The following is a 20248-nucleotide window of genomic DNA, read 5'->3' on the forward strand; positions in this document are numbered from 1 at the left end:
GAAGAGCACTGCAGATGCAATATTTGCCTTGAGAATGTTGATAGAGAAGTATAGACAAGGTCAGAAAAAGTTTCATTGTGTGTTTGTGGATTTAGAGAAAGCGTATGACAGGGTGCCGAGAGAGGAGTTGTATTATTGCATGAGAAAATCAGGTGTGGCAGAGAAGTATGTGAAGGTGGTGCAGGACATGTATTAGGACAGTGCGACAGCTGTGAAGTGTGCAGTAGGAATGACAGACTGGTCAAGGTGGAGGTTGGATTGCATCAAGGATCGGCTCTGAGCCCTTTCTTGTTTCAAGTGGTGATGGACAGGTTGACGGACGAGGTCAGGAGTCTCCACGGACTATGATGTTTGCGGATGATATTGTAATTAGTGGTGAGACTAGGGAGCAGGTTGAGAAGAGCCTAGAGAGTTGGAGGTACGTGCTGGAGAGAAGGGGAATGAAAGTCAGTAGGAGTAAGACAGAGTACATGTGTGCAGAGAAGGAACATGGGGTATATCGGTAGGAGAATGCTGAGGATGGAGCCACCAGGAACGTAGAATAGAGGAAGGCCATGGAGGAGGTTTATGGATGTGGTGAGGAAAGACATGCAGGTAGTTGGTTTAAAAGAGGCAGATGTAGAGGACAGAGTAGTATGGAGACTGATGATCCGCTGTGGCGACCCCTAACGGGAGCAGCCAAAAGATGAAGAAGAACTACTACTACAACTTCTTCTACTACTACTACTACTAATAATAATAATAATATTAAAAACAAAAAAAGTTTTTTTTTCAATGCACGCAAAGGCATACGTAATTAAAACGCCGTTAGTCACTGATCAAGAAGGCCCCAAGAATGAGGTGTCCTGCGCTCCGCCTGTTCATATTAATTCAGACATCAAAATGAAGTCGTACTTCTTGCGCACAAATATTATCAACTTAACTCGTAAAGACTACAAACTTTAGATTTCTCGTATATAAACACTTGAATCTATAGTTTCTAATAGATTATTTTACGTAGTCTCTGACTAAATATTTACGCGACACGGTACTGTCAGGACCCCAACGTCGACGCGAACAGACATGGAGAAATCGGCGGTCCAAAAAAACCCAAAACACCGGCGGTCCAAATCTCGGTCTCGCTCTAGAGAAAGGAATAAGAGTCGGGTGGTCAGATCGCGATCTATGGAGGATCGACACGGAAGAACACGGCATGTAGAAAGTTCTCGTAGAAGAACGCGGTCAGGGAGCAGCGGGTCGAAAAGCAGCGGCGCTTCCAGAGAGCGGAGACACGGGGCAGCTGGCCGCTCGAGTGATTCAGACAGCGGTAGCCGGGGGAGGAGACACCGCTCTCGGGGAGAGTCTAGAGATAGAGACAGGTATGTGGGAACAATAAATATATTAATGAAAGTAAAGTATTTAGGGTTTTCCCAGCTCTTATTGTAGCGAGCACTGGGGTCCTGGTGCTTGCTAACGTCCTCTGTGTTCTGATTGGCTGATCATTGTGTTCTGGGATCTTGGTATAATGATCAGTGGTGATTGAAGTACACAAAGCATGTTCTTGAGTAAAATATTACTCCAGAAAACTTAATTAAAGGTACAAAATTAAATGTACCTTAGTATCCAAGTACTATGATTTATTATGGCTATAATGTCCTATTATTATTTTTGTCACAAGACTTTTAATTAATCTAATAATAGAATGAGATGAATGAGTTAAACACTGATTGATAGCTAATAAATTATCATGAGCCCAAAATCTTCTTTTCATTGACTTGAAAAAACTGTGCATATAAGGCCACTGGTGTTGTGGCAAGTTCGAGTCAGGAGTTACTTTCATTATTTATTCCTCTCGAAATGTTCTGCTTGCTGTTGAACTGATGCTGAACTGTATGTTCATGCTAAGTAGATACACCACCAACCAGCAATGGGGGTTCTAGCTTGAATGACACGCTGGGTGAACCCCACCATGACCCAAAGTCTCCCCCAATGATTAGTTTCTGCTTTGAAAAGCTTGTCTTTGCTTCAGCTCCCGTCACTGGATGAGTAAGAACATATTCTCAGGGCAGTCCACGAATGTGGATACATTTCTGAGAGCTCACTTTCATGTATAAATATCACCCTAAATGCATTTATTGCACAATTAAATACACGTCATTGTGCACAATTGATCAAACTCTCAGAATAAAATTTAAGTAGTTTTGTCATGTATCTGTACTTTACTCAAGTATTTTTAAAGTACACATACGTGACAAAACTACTTAAGTACAGTAACAAATTAAATTTACTTCTTTATGTCCACCAGTGATAATGACAAGATGTATTTAATGGAGAAAAGATGGAGGACGGGGTGGAACGACCTTTGTTAAAATTTTTGTTCTGTTGCTGTTTTAATAAAACACACACATGATTCGACTATCAGTCAACAATTTGACTTCAACCCAACTATGTAAATCCTCAGTGAGGGACACCCCTACGTCGGGCAATGTCTCGATGTCTGTTAATTATTAAAAATAGTGCAATCTCTTTTCTTTCTTTTTAGCGACGACCGCAGGAAAAAGAAACACAAGAAGAAGAGCGAAAGGAAGGAGAAACGTGAACACAAGCCGAGCAGAAGTTCATCTCGTTCCAGCACATGCTCCAGTGCGGAGAGACGCCATGCCAGGGACGGAGACAGCAGTGACCGAGAGGGAAGGAGGAGACGGCGGAGCAGGAGCCTCAGCAGAGAGAGACGGAGGGAGCGCGATGAGGAGAGGAGGAGAAGTAAAGGGAGGGAAAGGATAAGTGAGGACAGGGAGTGGAACAGGAGGAGGAACGAACGTGATGACAGCAGGGAGAGGCAGCAGAGGAGGAGGTCACCCTCAGCTTCCTCGGAATCATCCCGGTCTTCTGCTTCAGAGCAGGGTGACAAAAAAGAAGGGCAAGCTGCTCGGTCAGCCAGAGAGGAGCAAAAGAGGCAGAAGGAGATGCTGAAGGCTTTGGAGACACCAGAAGAGAAAAGAGCTCGTCGACTGTCTAAAAAAGAGGCCAAAGAGAGGAAGAAGCGTGAGAAAATGGGCTGGAGTGAGGAGTACATGGGATACACTAATGCAGACAACCCTTTTGGAGACAATAACCTTCTTGGCACCTTTAAATGGCAAAAGGTAGGAGGATCACGTAACTGAGTATTGGAGTAGTTTTCTTTATCCATTTCTAGTAACAGTTCATGTTATGGAATGTCCATGAAACAAGTGATTTGCCTCTGACAAATAAAAATATATATATTTTATTATAAACAGAAAATAACACATTTTGGTAAAGATAAACGTAAATGATGTGTCATATTCTTCGTACATGTCTTTGTTACCATAGAAACGATAAAGTGAAACATGAACATTAATAGAAATCTCAGAGCTGGCGCTTTATCAACACCTTCTGTCTAATCAGACTTGAGCATTCAGCAGTGCTCTGGTATTGGCAAATAGAACTAAAACTTTTCTTAAATCATAAAAAAGAACAAGGAAGTAAACACACTAAATGGCCAAAAGTTATTGGGGAAAAGAAAAAAGAAATGTGGCTGTTTGACCCAAACATGTCCCAGCATGAATTGTAACACTGACTGCACCCCAGGCATTTACACCCAATATCAGTATCTGATTACATTACTAATGCCTTTCTGGCTGAATGAGCACAAATCTCCAAAAGTACCTTCTAAAATCTAGTGGAACAGCAAATGGGGACTAAATGTGCAATTGGATGTTCAAAAAGCACATACGAGATTTATTGTTAGATGTCCATAATCTTTTGGTTTAGATAGTATATTGTGTTGTTGTGTAGATCAGTTATTTTCTTACCCAACATCAGTTATTTTACAGAATCAGCAATGGCATTTTCATTCACTAGTTTTTAAACCTGCTCATGGTGTGTGTGTGTGTGTGTGTGTGTGATTTTGTTGTGTAGGCTCTTGAGCTAAAGGGAATAGGGCACTTGGGTGAAAAGGATCTGAAGGAGAGAAACAAGCTCATCCAGGAGGAGAATCGCAGGGAGCTACAGAAGGTAAATGAAAAAAATGAATGTGTAAAGTCCGCGTTTGTTGTACGAAAGCATTGCATTTGTAGCATTCACGATGTGGGAATGGGGAAATGGTGTTCGTAGGTGAAGCAGTTGCGTCTGGAGCGAGAGAGGGAGAAGGCCATGCGGGAGCAGGAGTTGGAGATGCTGCAGAGAGAGAAGGAATCCGAGCATTTTAAAACCTGGGCAGAGCAAGAGGACAACTTTCATCTGCATCAGGCCAAGCTCAGGTACAAGAGGCACACGGTATATGATCTCGTTATAGCTGCCAGTCAACTGGATTACTGTATTTTCCGGACTATAAGCCGCTACTTTTTTCCCACGCTTTTAACCCCGTGGCTTAAACAACGAAGCAGCTAATTTTTCCTGGGTTTTTCCCAGTTTCACAAACTTCAAGCCAAAAAACTAAGCGACATAACATTAGACCAATTAAATTTCGAGCGGAAGCAACGCACCTCACCTGTGTTCTGAGCTGCACGGCATCGGGAGAAAAACTACCACCGGTGGTGCACGACGATGATAAAAGATAAACTTCCCAGAGAAATACAGTAGTTGTGAAAGGAAGGAGGAAGACAGTGAACAATGACTTACTTGGTCGGCTACTGTTTAGATACAAGCCGTTGTAACGTGTTGAGTCTGGGTGAAGGGAGAGCTCACTAAATCCAGTTGCAACAGAAATCATATAAGCACAGACAGGTTTCCAAAACTCGTGCTTTTTTATTTTTCTTGGCAACAGCGTTAAGGGTTAGTCAAAGAAACTTAGAAATCAGCATCAGAAAATAATAAACACATATTCCTCGGTCTTGCACACACGCAGTAATACCGGAAAAATGCAGTGGGAGGCTATTCCCAAAATGCCGCTATGCTCCTAAAGGAAGCGCAACATATTTCACCCGTTACACCATGTCTTTCGTTAAAGCCTGTGTAAAGTTTATTAGTTTCAGTGTAGACTCCTGCGGCTTCTAGACAGGTGCGGCTTATTTATGTTCAAAATAAAAATATTTGTAAAATTCAGTGCTTATATTTGGGTGCGCTTAATAGTCTGGAAATTACGGTAGATCAGATGGAATATCACTCACTAATCCATGGTCTGTTTAAATAGTCTATAAATAAAGATAACGAGGCGATGAATTTGACTTTTAAAAGATAATATATGAGAAAAATGGCATAAGGAATGAACACCAACAGCTTCACAACACAGACATACTCTGTCTCTCTTATTATTTATTAGAATTCATTAAAATCCTATTGTAATTATCTGTGTATGATTTAGTGCATGCACAAAGTCTGATCATATTGCCCAAATATAAAGTTAAAAAAACAGGAGATTTTTTTAAAAAACTTCTTCTTTGGCTGCTTCTTGCTATTAAAGGTCGCCACAGCGGATCATCGGCTTGTCAAGACGCTTGCCTCGGTCACATGTCTTACCAACATCCACTACCTTCTTAAAGGGGCTGCTTTGGCTGCTAACACATAATATGATACCGCTAAATTAATACCCCCAAGCTAGCAAAATGAACAAAAAACAACACAGTGGATACACGTTTATTATTATATTTAGAAAATACCGTTTTTATGGCGGTCGTATAATTTCAATTAGTTGTATTTATCAGCCACACCTTAAAGGCTGGTCCGTGAAAATATTATCTGACATTAAACCGGTCCGTGGCAAAAGATTGGTGACCACTGATCTATATCTGCCTCTTTCAAATTAGCCACCTGCATGTTTTCCTCTTTTCCTCCTGCCTGGTGGCTTCATTCTCAGCATTCTCTTTCTTTTATACCTATGTCCCTCTGCACAAGACCAAACCATATCAATCTCGCCCCCATCAACTTGACTCCAAAACGTCCTACCTGTGCAGTCATTCCTGCCACTCTTCTCCACTCTTCTCCACTCACTCCACCCGGCCACACTCTCCATTACTTTGCACTGTTGACCCCAGATACTTAAACTCATCCACCTTCACCACCTCTTCTCCCTGCAACTTAACCACTCCACTGCCCTACCTCTCATTCACAGACATGTACTCTGTCTTACTCCTACTTACTGTTCTCTCCAGCACGTACCCTCACCTCTCCAGGCTCTTCTCAACCTGCTCCCTGCTCTCACCACAAATCACAATATCATCCATGAAGACTCCTGTCTGACCTTGTCCGTCAACCTGTCTATCACCACTGGAAACAGGAAAGGGCTTAGAGCAGATCCTTGATGCAGTCCAACCTCCACCTTGAACCAGTCTGTCCGTCCTACTGCACACTTCACTGCTGTCACACTGTCCTCATACATGCCCTGCACCACCCTCACATACTTCTCTGCCACACCTGACCTCCTCATACAATACCACAACTCCTCTCTCGGCACCCTGTCGTATGATTTCCCTAGATCCACAAACACACAATGCAACTCCTTCTCGATCAACATTCTCAAAGCAAATATTGTGTTCTTCCTTGGCATAAAACCATACTGTTTCTCACAGATGGTCACCTCTTCCTTCAGCCTGGCTTCCACTACTCTTTCCCATAACTTCATGGTGTGACTGATCAACTTAATTCCCCTGTAGTTACTGCAGGTCTCCACATCTCCCTTATTCTTAAAAACCAGTACCAGCACACTCCTCCTCCAATCCTCAGGGATCCTCTCACCTTCCAGAATCTTGTTAAACAATCCTGTTAAAAACAGATTTTAAATAGTATTTAAAAAAATATATGGAGTAGCTAAAGATTGGAAATTAACAGGGGCAAAATGGATTCTTATGAAATCAAAGTTAATTTACACAATATTTCAAAATCCTTGTATGTTATGATTGTACATACGTTTAATTTTCTACGTTTTCATTTTCATGTCTGTATCCACGGTCTGACCCGTGCGGTGACAGGAGTGTTTTTTTTATTTTTTATTATTATTTATTTATTGTTATGGCATTAAATGCCCCAGAAAATCAACGCCAGAGGGCAGATTTCACTTCTTAATATATATAAATAAGGAACTTTTATGAGTGGCTGATATGAGATTGTCACCACAATCATTGTAAACCTCCACAAAAAGTCAAGTTAGTTGTTTTGCATGTGCAGATCTAAAATCCGCATCCGAGATGGTCGAGCCAAGCCCATTGACCTGCTGGCCAAATACATCAGCGCTGAGGATGATGACCTGTCTGTAGAGATGCACGAACCCTACACCTTCCTGAATGGACTTACCGTCACAGACATGGACGACCTGCTGGAGGACATCAAGGTATGTGCAATCACCATGAAGAATGTTTTAAGACCTTTATCTCCTTAGAGTCAACAGCCTTCTTTAATTGTTACTGTTTTTTTTTTTTTTTTAAATCCTAATTACTACATATGATAAGTTTACCGCAAAAGGAATTAAAGCGAGATCATTGTTTTAAACAGCTATATTTCTTTTTGTGTAAATGGTAGGTGTATATGGAGTTAGAACAGGGGAAGAATGTGGATTTTTGGAGAGACATGACCACAATCACAGAGGACGAGATCAGCAAACTGCGTAAACTGGAAGCTTCAGGAAAAGGGCCAGGTAAACACCTTCATCACATTCGATACAATTTCCTAAACAGGAGCATTATTTTACATAGAAAAGCAGGACCTTAAACATTTTAAAAGAAGCCAGTAATATAATCTCAAACAGGAAAGGAAGGTTTTTTTATTTGTATTTTTTATTATTTTTATATATAGAATATGCAGTTGAAAGTTGAAAGTTTTAAACTTACCAGTATTACCAGTAATATTGCCAATTTGATTCTTTTTGGCTCTAGTTTTCCTTTATCATAAGTAACTTCAATGCGAAACAAAACGTTTTCCAGACCAACGTGAAACAATTGGGTGTTTTCATCGGTTATGGCTCCTAAATGTACTGTGATAGAGGTTCACACACTGTAAGATGGTCATCCTAATTTTCTGACACTGTCTACTGACTAGCCAATGAAAATTTATTTCAACTAAATGACATATTAATCAACATTACATAAGCTGAAACTCAAATACCATGGAGGTGAAAAGAGCTTAAACGAATACCGATATGTGGGATTCCAATATAGAGGAATATCCATGGATTTGTGGCAACAAAGGTCTTTGTTTGTATGTCTTAACTTATATAGTTGCTGAAGTCTGTAGAAGATATTACAGACAGTTATTAAACAAAGGTCTTTGTTTGTATGTCTTAACTTATATAGTTGCTGAAGTCTGTAGAAGGTATTACAGGCCTGATTGCCTGCATGAAAAGCTTCATGTCCTGATCAATAAAAATATCAAATGGAATAGTTTTATAGGGCTGTTGTTTGTTCATAAAGCCTATTATAATGAACATTATAAGTTTTGATTACTGTTTGCACAATACAGTTAAACTGATCAAATGTAAACATCTTGCAAACACCAGTTCACAGTTGCAGTGTGATCTAGCTGTCTCTGTTTGTGAAAAGGTGATCGTCGTGAGGGTATCAACACGTCAGTGAGTACAGACGTGCAGTCTGTGTTTAAAGGGAAGACATACAGCCAGCTGCAAGCACTGCACATGAACATAGAAAATAAGATCCAGGCTGGAGGCTCGAACCTGGACATCGGCTACTGGGAGAGCTTGATGCAGCAGGTGCGGGTCTACATGGCACGAGCAAGGTACTAGCCCTCCACTAATATGTTATGTTTTTAGTTCTTATGAAACCTGTGACTGATTTTATATTGCGGGTGTCATTTCTGTGCAGACTGAGAGAGAGGCATCAGGACATCCTCAGGCAGAAACTCTACAAGCTGAAGCAGGAGCAGGGGGTGGAAAGTGAACCACTCTTCCCCATTATCAAAGAGGAACCCGAGTCTGAGAATCCAGTGTGAGTTACAGTCTCTTTCCTGTTCAGTTAGGACTGACAATAATAATTGCTTGGTCTGTTCCTATTGACGTTTTTTAATGAATGCAAAATGTTTTTATAAACTATATAAAGTGTGTGTTTATATATATTATATTGTAATTAAATCTTGTTTATTTAGTTATGTTAATGGGCTGATGTATGTATTTACTTATTTATGTTCAACATGCACGCACACACAGTTCAGTTTATTTTTATGTTTACTTGGTTATTTTAACAGTTTTAACCATTTTATTTCAAAATCTCTGAATTATGAATATTTATTTTAAATACTCTATTCATGACCTATTCATGCCTTTTTTTTTGTAGTACAAACACAGAGGAGCCTTCCATATCTCCTTCCTCACAGGCTGCTGCTGCTGATTCACCGAAGCAACCAGGGGAAAGAAAAGCGCAGAAGAAAGATGATGGAGATGAGAGACCAGGGCCGAGCTCCAGAGCTTCTGCAGAGAAGGAGGGAGGTGAAAGAGAAGGGGGCGAGGAGGGCGAGAAAAGTGGAGAAGTGGAATCTGTGCTTACTGAGGAGGATCTGATCCAGCAGAGCCAGGCTGAGTACGACTCGGGCCGTTACAGTCCTGTGCTCCTGCAACCTTCCGAGCTCCCACTTGACACGCACGCTGTGGATGTAGAGGAAGACCTCCAACGCTTACAACTTGCCCGCAGGCAGCTGCAGGTCACAGGTGTGTATATACAATATTTCATTTGAATAATTATATTAAAATAACATCATTAAGCTGTAATGCTCTACAGCAGTGGTCCCCAAATTTTTTTTCCATGGATCGGGTTTTTAAGGTGTGGCGGATAAATACAACATAATAAAATAATACGACCGGCTTAAAACTGGTATTTTCTAAATATAATAATAAACGTGAATCCACTGTGTTGTTTTATGTTCATTTTGATAGCTTGGGGTTTTCAATTTAGAAGTAATGTATTATGTATTTAAGAGGGTAGCGGATGTAGGTAAGACATGTGACTGAGGCATCATGACATGCAGTGAGTTATAGACAGATGTGGCATAGAGCATCCAGAAATTTTCCAAAATAAAACATTGTTCAGAATCGGATAATAAATAAAAAAGAAATAATTTAAGTTTTATATTGTTTCTGTGCGGCCCGATACCAATTGACCCACGGAGCGGTGCCGGGTTGGGTACCGCTGCTCTACAGTATCTCTTCACACTATTCCAGCAAAAATGACATTCCTACACGACAGTACTTTTCCATAGTATTTTCTTTCTTTTCCATAGCATTTTATTAACCATCATTTTTTTCTTTCTTTTAGGCGACGCCAACGAGAGCGCAGAGGATGCGTTTGTGCGCCGTGCGAAAGAGGGCATGGGGGGTGACGAGGCCCAGTTTAGCGTGGAGATGCCCCTGACTGGGAAAATGTACATGTGGGCAGACAAGTATCGTCCACGTAAACCTCGCTTCTTCAATCGCGTGCACACAGGCTTCGAGTGGAACAAGTACAACCAGACGCACTACGACTTTGACAACCCGCCACCCAAAATTGTCCAGGGTTACAAGTTTAACATCTTCTACCCAGACCTGATCGACAAGCGCTCCACACCTCAGTACTTCCTGGAGCCGAGCCCGGACAACAAGGACTTTGGCATCCTGCGTTTTCATGCCGGGCCGCCATATGAGGACATAGCATTTAAGATCGTCAACCGCGAATGGGAATACTCTCATCGTCACGGCTTCCGCTGCCAGTTCGCCAATGGCATCTTCCAGCTGTGGTTTCATTTTAAGCGTTATCGCTACAGGAGATAAGGGGCTGGGGCTTACATTTAAAGATGTGTACAAACAGTTATGTAATCGTTCTTTTATTTTTGCACTAATAAAAATCTGTTCGTTACATGTTCTTCTTGCCTTGATCTCATGTACCATAATATAAACAATAAATACTCCGATTTTTATATACACTTACTCACATACACTGAGAATCATAGGTCTGTTCGCAGAATGCTTTTTAAATCACAGTTTATTCAAATCTGAAAAAACTAATTAATGATTTACAGAATATTATAATGAATTAAAAAAAATTCATGCAATGAGAGGTGTAAATTCTGCTGAATGAACTCCAAGATTAAACAGCACACATTTTTAAAGCAGAATGTGAGGGCTCTATGCTTGATGTCTGATTTACACCAACTGCTGTGCAGTGACACCTTTACAACTGTAGATACAAAACGAAGATTTTCATTCTTAGTAGGACCATGTACTTTATTTAAAGTAGAGATACACTAGGAAAAAAATATTACTCCAGTAAATGTAAAAGTAAATGCTCCCCTATAAACTTTCACTTTAATTTGCCTTCAATAGTATCCAATGTACTATAATTATGGCTATAATAATTTTTTATTATGCCAATTAACATTTTGGAAGATTCTTGCTTAATCAACTCAGTTTATGTAAAAAATACTCTATTACTCTTAGCACACCAATCAATTAACTGAATGATATTAATGAGTCAAACATTGACTGATATATATTACAAATATCAAGAGCACAAAAATGCAAATAAGGCCACAGATGTTGTGGCAAGTTGAAGTCTTCCATCATTTATTACTCTCAAAATGTTGTGCTTGCTGTTGAACTGACACTGAACTGTATGCTAGTGAAGTGAATGCCACCAAGCAACAATGAAAACAAGTTAAAAACAGAGCACACATTCCACAATGATTGGGGGCTTGCTAAGTGATTGACCAATTAAGTTTTTAATCCACTCATAAATAAAAAGGAACGAGTGGATTTGCAAAATGCATCTGAGTAAAAGTTAAGACATTTCACTTTGAAATGTAGTGAAGTTATGCTGGTTAATTCACTGGGTAATTCACTTATTCTGTTTTCATCCTTTTTTCTTTTGCTGTAAAATGCTATTGATGATGCCTTATATATGTCTCCTATTTGCAGTGGCTCCTGAAAGCATCTTGGGAAAGAAACATCCCAGGGCCAATGTGTCCAAGGTGTTCTGCTTTTCCTTTACCTTTTCCAGCCTCAGCTCATACGTAGTATTTTGGATGACATAGTCTTGACCATTGGAGGACTCTAGAGAGATGCAGGTGTAGTTACTGCTGTCAGTGTCTGAGACATTGAGGATGAGCAAGCTGCCATGTTGGAAGTTGTACTTTTTGTCATTTTTAATTGGTTGATCATTTACACGCCACTGCACTCGGGCCAGGTTTGATCCCGGCTGGCATGGCAGACTGACCATTTGACCCGGGTAGAAGATCTTAATGATCTTGGTGCTCTTTGTAACACAAAAAAACAACAGCTTTATCGAGTCATCTTTATTTTTCTTCTTTTACATATACAGTGGTGTGAAAAAGTGTTTGCCCCCTTTCTGATTTCTTCTTTTTGTCACGCTTTAATGTTTGAGATCATCAAACTAATTTAAATATTAGTAAAAGATAACACAAGTGAACAAACATGCCGTTTTTAAATGAAGGTTTTTATTATTAGGGGAAAACCAAATCCAAAACTACATGTCCCTGTGTGAAAAAGTGTTTGCCCCCTAAACCTAATAACTGGTTGGGCCACCCTTAGTGGCAAAAACTGCAATCAAGCGTTTGTGATAACTTGTAATGAGACTGTTACAGCGCTGTGGAGGAATCTTGGTCTACTCATCTATGCAGATTTGTTGTAATTTAGTCACATTAAAGGGTTTTCGAGCATGAACCGCCTTTTTAAAGTCATGCCACAGCATCTCAATAGGATTCAGGTCAGGACTGTATATTATTTTGTTTACTTCTTGAGAGTATCATTTTCCTTTATTGAGAGTTTTAATGACAAAGTCACAGTAGTCCAAAACTGCACTAGCTGTCCTAGAGGATATAAAATTCCATCTGTAGACATACCAACTGCAAGACAACGTGTAGCATTTTCATCTTTCAGACTCTGAATCACCTCACTGAAGGAGAAAAGAAAATCCAGAAACATGACAGAAAATTATAATGTCACTTTAAACATAATCTCTAGTACAGTCATAATAATATTAAAGATCATGGTTCTGTTTAAGTCTTGATTCTTTATTCAGAAGATTGTTAATTGATTCATTTTTATAAGAGCAACTGGCAGTAATTCTAGTCACAGATTTGTATCAATGTGGACAATATGTTAGTTTAGGTTTATATACATACTGTTATTATATAATACTGTTGATATTTATTAAGAATAGCATCTAATAACTGATGTGGTGATGCTGTTTTAAAAGGCAGGTTTTTTTTATTTTTTTAACAGTAATGGAAGAAGTGTCAAGTGTCAGTGGACAAGTCAGAAATAAAGTGTTCACCACTTCTTTTATTATTTATTTATTTATTTATTTATTTTATTTTATTAAAAGACTGTTTATAACTGCTGACGTACTGCTAATATGTATCTACTATACACTGATCAGGCATAACATTATGACTACCTTTTGCTGCCAAAACAGTTCGGACCTGTCGAGCATTTAACAGCATTAACTTCTTCTGCAATTTGTGCTACAGGAGCTTGTCTATTTCAGTCGGACCACACGGGCCAGCCTTCACTCCTCCCATGCATCAAGGAGCCTTGGTTCGCAGATGACACTATCACGATTCACCTCTGTTCCTTCCTTGGACCACCCTTGATAGATACTGACTACTGCAGAGGTGCAGTTTTGGAGATGATCTGACCCAGTTGTCTAGCATCACAATATGGCCCTCTTCAAACACACTTGTTTCCCTACGCATGCCCTTTTTTTCTGCTTCTAACACATCAAAATGTTCACCTGCTACATAATATTTCCCACCCACAAACAGGTTTGATGATGAAGATATAATCAGTGTTTTTTTACTTCACTGGTCGAAACGTCATTGTGTTGTCTTTAAGACATAATGATGTATTGAAATAGTCATTTCCTGTTTCTGATTTTTGTTGTTATTGTTTGAGGAAGCATGCAATTTTTACACATGCTTTTGTATCCAGTGCAATCCATGCTGTAATTTGTACTGAAGCAATGTTCTAAGATTGTTTTTATAAATATATTTCTTAAGTTAATGTAATGAACATTATTTATGCAAAAGGCAATTGCATTATTTATGCAATTTTCACTCTATCTGTAGGATGTTGTAAGAGCCACAGTAAAAGTCAAGAAACCATTTTGCATCCATCATCATTTTGCAGAGAGAGTTTAGTTGGTTGGATAGCTGTAGCTCTTACACTACCCTGAAGTCAACACAGTCATATTGTCAAGTAAAGCAAAATTCAGGTTACCATTTCACACCACTTCACTGTCACCAGTAAGGTATTTATTTATTTATTTATTTTACAGCATATCACCACATCATGTCTCATGAGATACAAATTAATAAGATACATGGACATGTAAAAAAAGTGCAGTTCCACATATTATATAGCATAGTGTTATGGCCTAGCTTATACATTAATAGCTGTGTAGCTTCTGTACACATGATCTCCTGAATACAATGCAGTAGTCTGGTATGGCCTGTAGATAGAGTATGTTGTTCCATGCGCCATCTGGTGGATATTCTGCGACGCACAACACAATTATTTAAATTCTGAAAAAAAGTGCCTACAGGATTCAACGGGATTTCACGGGACGAAAAGCGGCAAGTCGCGGGAAAAAACGTGCATTTTTAATGGACACATATGAAATAAGGAAACACATTGTATTATCATGGAAGATTTAAACGGGCACAAATCAGAAGACTTAGGAAGCCGAGGAACAAATCCAACCGACGGGACAGGTGCTAATTACCGATCAAGAAGGGATAAGATCCGAATATTAGGAGTACCGGGAGGCAGCGTGGATGTGGTTATGAAACTTAACATGTCCTGTAGAATGGGTCACGTGATTAAATGTGCCTGTGACGTCATCACAACATTGGCGGTGCGGATCTACTGTGACATCACATTTGAACCCCTATAAAAGGCAGCACACTTGTCGTCCTCACATCATACTGTACACAAAGTATAAGCGATCAGCAGCAGTTAAGGAAAGAAATTAATAATTTTAAAATGGTAAGTTGGAAGCAGATCCTCTTCAGTTCTAATGTTCAATAGGACGAGTAAAGCATTTATGATTCAATACTCGAGTAGAAGATAGAGTAGCAGAACTAACATGCCCACATCTGTTTATTTAGAGAAATGGGATTATTTCAGTGGTAGTCCTCAATATTTTTTCTCTTCATTTCTTCATGTACTTTGTTCATTCTAAAAAAAAAAAAATACCTACTAACAGTTTTTTCCTTGTTTAAGCAGCAAAAAAATCGAGCAGCCATACATGAGACCTTTTCCCATGCTAATGGTAACATGAACAGTAAGTGGCATTTTATTTTCTCCATATTATTCTGCACAGTGGTACAGCGAGAAGTTGATTAGGAACAGGCCATGAGATGTAACCAGAATGGGCTAATCTTGGTTGTTTTTTTTGTTTCAGCTGGAGGGTTTTATTTCACTCCTCAGCCTCTTCAGCACAACCTGCCATGTCTGGTCAAAAGGCAGAGAAAACCAGTAAGTATCCAACAAAAGCACTTCTGAAACATTGTTTAATGTACTCAATTATATATCCTCTTCGTTAATGTCCTAGACCTTCACAGACTGTCTTTGTTCATTAAATGGTTCTTCTCAACTGCCTCTATATCTTTTGGAGCTTTATATTTTAACTCCAGTCTTTAACTTGTATTCCCTATAGATTAGAATTCAGGACCCTAATGATGGAAACCGAGATATCACCCTAGATGAGCTTTGGGGAGGGAGACCTGCGTCGTCTGTGACAGCACTTCCTGTACGATTAGTGCTCATTGGCTAAATTATAAAATAGAATTCAAGAGGTCAAATGTAATTCAGTTACACAATTAGTTAACTTCCTCTTTTCTCTCTCAGTCTACAGATAAAGGTGTTCAGGATGAAAGCATGATGTCTGAGCCTGAACCTCGGTTCGTGTGTGAGTCTAACCCTCAGTTTGTGTGGAAGCCTGATCCTCAACCCGTGTGGGTGCCTGAACCACTGTTTGTTTGGAAGCCTGAACCTCAGGTTATGTTTAAACCTGAACTTCGGTTCATTTGGGAGCCTGAACCTCGACCCTTGTGTGAGCCTGAACCTCAGGTTATGTGTGAGCCTGAACCTCAGTTTGTGTGGGAGCCTAAACCTCAGCCCATGTGTGAGCCTGAACCTCAGCCCATGTGGAAGCCTGAACCTCCTAAAAGAGCTACATGGGCAGAAATTGTGATGGGTAATAAGCAGACGGAGACGACTCAAGAGCAAAAGAAACAAGACAAACAACAGCTGTCTGCAAACACACAGAAATCTTCCCTCAGCAAGAACACTAAGGTAAAGTATGTCTGCAGATCACAGGGCTGAGAGGATGTGGGTCCATGACATGATGGTGTGTCTGTAGATGTTTTACTCAAAATGTTTCAATGCTGCTTTGTGTCTTTTTATACACAGATGTGTTTTGTCTCACATCTTACATCTTTTGGATGAATATTGACTTTGCCTTCTGTTTTGTAGAAAGTGGAGCTTTACGTCTGGAACCTCGACTACAGCGTGGACAACAAGCGTTTGTACAACGAGTTCCACTCATTCGGAACCATCATCCACGCCAAGGTCAGCTACTGATCCCTCCATTCCCTTCCTTTTTTATAATCACCTGTGTTCACCTGTGTAATAGTAACTGTCTGGTTTATTTTTAGTCAGCATTTAATGCTCATTCTTTGCTTTTTGTATCTCCTTACTGTCTTCTACAGGTGATGATGGAGGACGGCCGTTCCAGGGGATTTGGCTACGTCATCTTTTCCTCACAAGCCGAAGCATTGACAGCCATTAAAGAAATGAACGGGAAGATGTTGGGACGTAGGGCATTGAACGTGTCTCTATCTAAATTCAGAGAGAATGATAAGCCTTACAGCACTCAGGGAAAACAAAACACAGAGAGTAGCCGACCAACCAAACCCTGGCAGAGTCCTCGCGTCCGCGCATAGAGTAAGTCATTGCCGTCCTTGTAATGTCCTACAGAATAGAAGTTGCCCTCTGCCCAGAAAGCTTCCTATTAAACACAGCACATGTGGTGGTTTTTTCTTATTCACATTTTTAATTCTTTAAAAAAAGTTAGAATAGTGTAATTATATTATTATACACCACATTATTATTATTGTTATTATTGCTGTTGTTGTTGTTATTATTATTATTATTATATAAAAATATGATAGAGTAACACAGCTCTTTTTTTCTCATTCAGGTCATCCCTCCGTGGTTCGCACCTGCCAGGAAGCCAATGAATAAACACACAAATAAACCACACACAGAAACACAAAGGAACAAAGAAGTTAATCAATTAATCTATTAATAAATAAACTTAATGTAAGATTTTGATGTGAAAATGCTGAACAAAGCTCTTGTTTTTTATAATAGAATATATAAATGGTGTAAATGACTTACACAGCAGCAGTAATGGTGAAAATTTTAATTTAAATTCTAATTCATTTGAGTCTCTCTTCCCTCCATGGACATTCACCACCGACTGCATCCACAAAGCCACCAGCAGTGTTGGAAAAAGTTACTTTTAAAAGTAATGCATTACAATATTGAGTTACTCCCCAAAAAGTAACTAATTGTGTTACTTAGTAACTTTTTATAGAAAGTAATGCGTTATGTTACTTTTGCGTTCTTACCTGGTTAAGGCTTGATCTCTTTCAGGCCTTACACATGTAACAGGTGAGAAGTTCTTGTACTAGTGTTTAATGCAGTAATGCATTAAAACAGTGTAATATAGATAATTGCCATTAAGAAATAAGATATATTATGGCAAAATACATGTTTTAAACATTTAAAATGTTTAATAACTTCTTAGAGAACAATAAGATGATCGACTAACTTTTGACCACAAGGCTGAACACTTTCCAGTTGCACTTCTGTACACTGCTTTGCAATCTGCCTTCACCGTAAAAAATCTAATTATGTCGTTCGTGCACATAAGGTTAAGGGTGTGGCATGCAACATACCTTTTGGGAGGAGAACATACCTTTTGCTGTCATCTCGTAAAACTTTCAATTCTGTAAGTATGACCTCATCCTCGTCTACATCATTCTCTGCTTCATCATCAGCTTGAAACATTCTGAACGCTTTTACAAATCGTCAGTGACCGTGGCAGTTATCTTACCACAAAGAGCAAATGAGCTGTAAATTTGCTCTATCTCCGCTGTGATGGCATCGTACGTGTGTCTCCCACGAAAACGTCTGCAGGCGATTGCAGATTATTGGCGATGCAGAGTAACAGGATCGATCCAGTGTACAGTAATACCCAAACAACTTTTATTCTAAACAGTCTATAGATCTGCAGTGGTGGGAAAATATTCCAAGCCGGCAAAAGTTTTCTTTAGTTCTGTCTCCATTTCCATATATGCCTTGTCCAAAAAGTTTGTAAAGGTTTTGCGATCAGGCAGCACGCCCCCCGGCCTTTTCCCTGTCACGGAGATTTTGCTGGTGATATTACGAAATGTGGGCACCTCCACAGTGGACAGTGGCTGCATCTCCTCAACAATAAAAGCAGCAACCAATTTTTTGAGTTCACTTGAACTAATTGTTTTACCTGGTGGCGAACATGAACTGAAATCAAGGCTTTGTTGTTTAGCTTGAGGTGGGGTGCAGGTTTCATTCAGCTCTCTCTCTTCAAAATCTGTAGTGCTGTGCTTTGCATGCAGATGTTTTTTCAATTTGAATTGGTATTTTTTGCAGTTGACAAGAGCTTTTCACCAATCGCAGTAATGTAATGCTCTTCCATCGCAGTAATGTAATGCTCTGACCTGCCATCTCCGCTTCTGACCAGCTTCTGTTCCCGCGGCTCTCACATATGAGTGCGGAATTCTATGTGACTACGTTTGTTTTAATTCACTATTTTATTTTTTAATGCAAAATAATTTAACTGAAAAGTAACTCGCATTACTTTTAAAAAAAAAGTAACTCAGATATAAATGTGTAAATGTATAAAGTAAAGCACTACTTTACTCGTTACTCCAGAAAAGTAATATTATTATGTAATGCACGTTACTTGTAATGCGTTACCCCCAACACTGGCCACCAGCATATTGAAAGACCTAAAGCATGGCAAACTGTGCAATAGTTTCTTCTTACAAGCTATTTAACTTCGTAATACAAAGGAACTCGACTGACACACACACACACACACACACACACACACACACACACACACACACACACAGAACTAAACAATTGGTTAAAACGTTTTGCACATTGAACTACTGACTACCTTTTGCTACCAAAACAGTTCGGACCTGTCGAGCATTTAACAGCATTAACTTTTTAAGCAATTTGTGCTACAGGAGCTTGTCTATTTCAGTCGGACCACACGGGCCAGCCTTCGCTCCCCACATGCATTAAGGAGCCTTGGGCCGCAGATGACACTATCACGATTCATCTCTGTTCCTTCCTTGGACCACCCTTGATAGATACTGACTACTGCAGAGGTGCAGTTTTTTAGATGATCTGACCCAGTTGTCTAGCATCACAATATGGCCCTCGTCAAACACACTAGTTTCCCTACGCATGCCCTTTTTTTCTGCTTCTAACACATCAAAATGTTCACCTGCTACATAATATATCCCACCCACAAACAGGTTTGATGATGAAGATATAATCAGTGTTTTTTTTTACTTCACTGGTTGAAACGTCATTGTGTTGTCTTTCAGACATAATGATGTATTGAAATAGGTCGCTGATGTCACTTCCTGTTTCTGATTTTTGTTGTTATTGTTTGAGGAAGCATGCAATTTTTACACATGCTTTTGTATCCAGTGCAATCCATGCTGTAATCTGTACTGAAGCAATGTTCTAAGATTATGTTTTTATAAATATATTTCTTAAGTTAATGTTATGAACATTATTTATGCAAAAGGCGTTTCAATAATTTGCAAAAAATTAACATTGTGATGGTTTTTTGTTCCGTGTTTATGCAATTAAAGGCGCTAATTAAAGTGCTAAAACTTCGGATCCTGGAGTCTAAGCCTGACCGATCAAGAAGGGAGAAGATCCGAATATAAGGAGTACCCATGGGCGTAAATTTCATTTAACAGTAGGGGGGACAATTAATATAAAATTTCTCATGAGCAATTTTTTTTGGGGGGGGCACAAATAATACAGTTAAATTGTACTTACAGTATAAAGAGACAGTACATTATTATTGTAGCATGGAGACTGCGCCAATTACAATTCTAATTCAAACTGCTTTACATAAAGAAAGTAAAACTATCCTAAAAAATAACCACAACAATAAAAACAAGGAATTAAAAAAAATGTTTAACATTTTATTTACAAATTATTGAAGACACTTAAGAACAG

At 39.4% G+C, this 20248-nt stretch overlaps 2 protein-coding genes across 3 annotated transcripts; both read left to right on the forward strand.

The window, feature by feature from the left end:
- Positions 1-1013: 1013 nt before the first annotated feature.
- Positions 1014-10766, forward strand: cactin. The gene is made up of 10 exons (XM_046877192.1): positions 1014-1358; positions 2522-3122; positions 3919-4014; positions 4114-4259; positions 7102-7264; positions 7453-7567; positions 8469-8661; positions 8748-8870; positions 9216-9586; positions 10191-10766. Exons 1-10 carry the CDS (start codon positions 1063-1065, stop codon positions 10679-10681), a joined length of 2595 nt encoding a protein of 864 aa, XP_046733148.1. The 5' UTR covers positions 1014-1062; the 3' UTR covers positions 10682-10766.
- Positions 10767-14432: 3666 nt separating this feature from the next.
- On the forward strand, positions 14433-17293 carry LOC124402934 (RNA-binding protein 42-like). Of its 2 annotated transcripts, none has more exons than XM_046876380.1 (8): positions 14433-14914; positions 15152-15212; positions 15333-15406; positions 15588-15680; positions 15779-16225; positions 16406-16501; positions 16642-16876; positions 17133-17293. In XM_046876380.1, exons 1-7 carry the CDS (start codon positions 14912-14914, stop codon positions 16873-16875), a joined length of 1008 nt encoding a protein of 335 aa, XP_046732336.1. In that variant the 5' UTR covers positions 14433-14911; the 3' UTR covers position 16876; positions 17133-17293. The 2 variants fall into 2 exon arrangements, with proteins under 2 accessions (XP_046732336.1, XP_046732337.1); XM_046876381.1 differs by having other exon boundaries at positions 15155-15212.
- Positions 17294-20248: the final 2955 nt, after the last annotated feature.

The sequence above is a fragment of the Silurus meridionalis genome, chromosome 20 (genome assembly GCF_014805685.1).
Source record: "Silurus meridionalis isolate SWU-2019-XX chromosome 20, ASM1480568v1, whole genome shotgun sequence".
In the NCBI taxonomy this organism is placed as follows: Eukaryota; Metazoa; Chordata; class Actinopteri; order Siluriformes; family Siluridae; genus Silurus; species Silurus meridionalis.

What these genes read in the sequence shown, in the direction of transcription:
- cactin (XM_046877192.1), top strand. Translation starts at nt 1,063, where the DNA reads ATGGAGAAATCGGCGGTCCAAAAAAACCCAAAACACCGGCGGTCCAAA. An exon ending in ATCGCAGGGAGCTACAGAAG is followed by an intron (nt 4,015 to 4,113) that starts GTAAATGAAAAA and finishes TGGTGTTCGTAG; the next exon opens with GTGAAGCAGTTGCGTCTGGA. An exon ending in CTGCATCAGGCCAAGCTCAG is followed by an intron (nt 4,260 to 7,101) that starts GTACAAGAGGCA and finishes TTGCATGTGCAG; the next exon opens with ATCTAAAATCCGCATCCGAG.
- LOC124402934 (XM_046876380.1), top strand. An exon ending in CGTCTGTGACAGCACTTCCT is followed by an intron (nt 15,681 to 15,778) that starts GTACGATTAGTG and finishes TTTCTCTCTCAG; the next exon opens with TCTACAGATAAAGGTGTTCA. An exon ending in CCCTCAGCAAGAACACTAAG is followed by an intron (nt 16,226 to 16,405) that starts GTAAAGTATGTC and finishes TCTGTTTTGTAG; the next exon opens with AAAGTGGAGCTTTACGTCTG.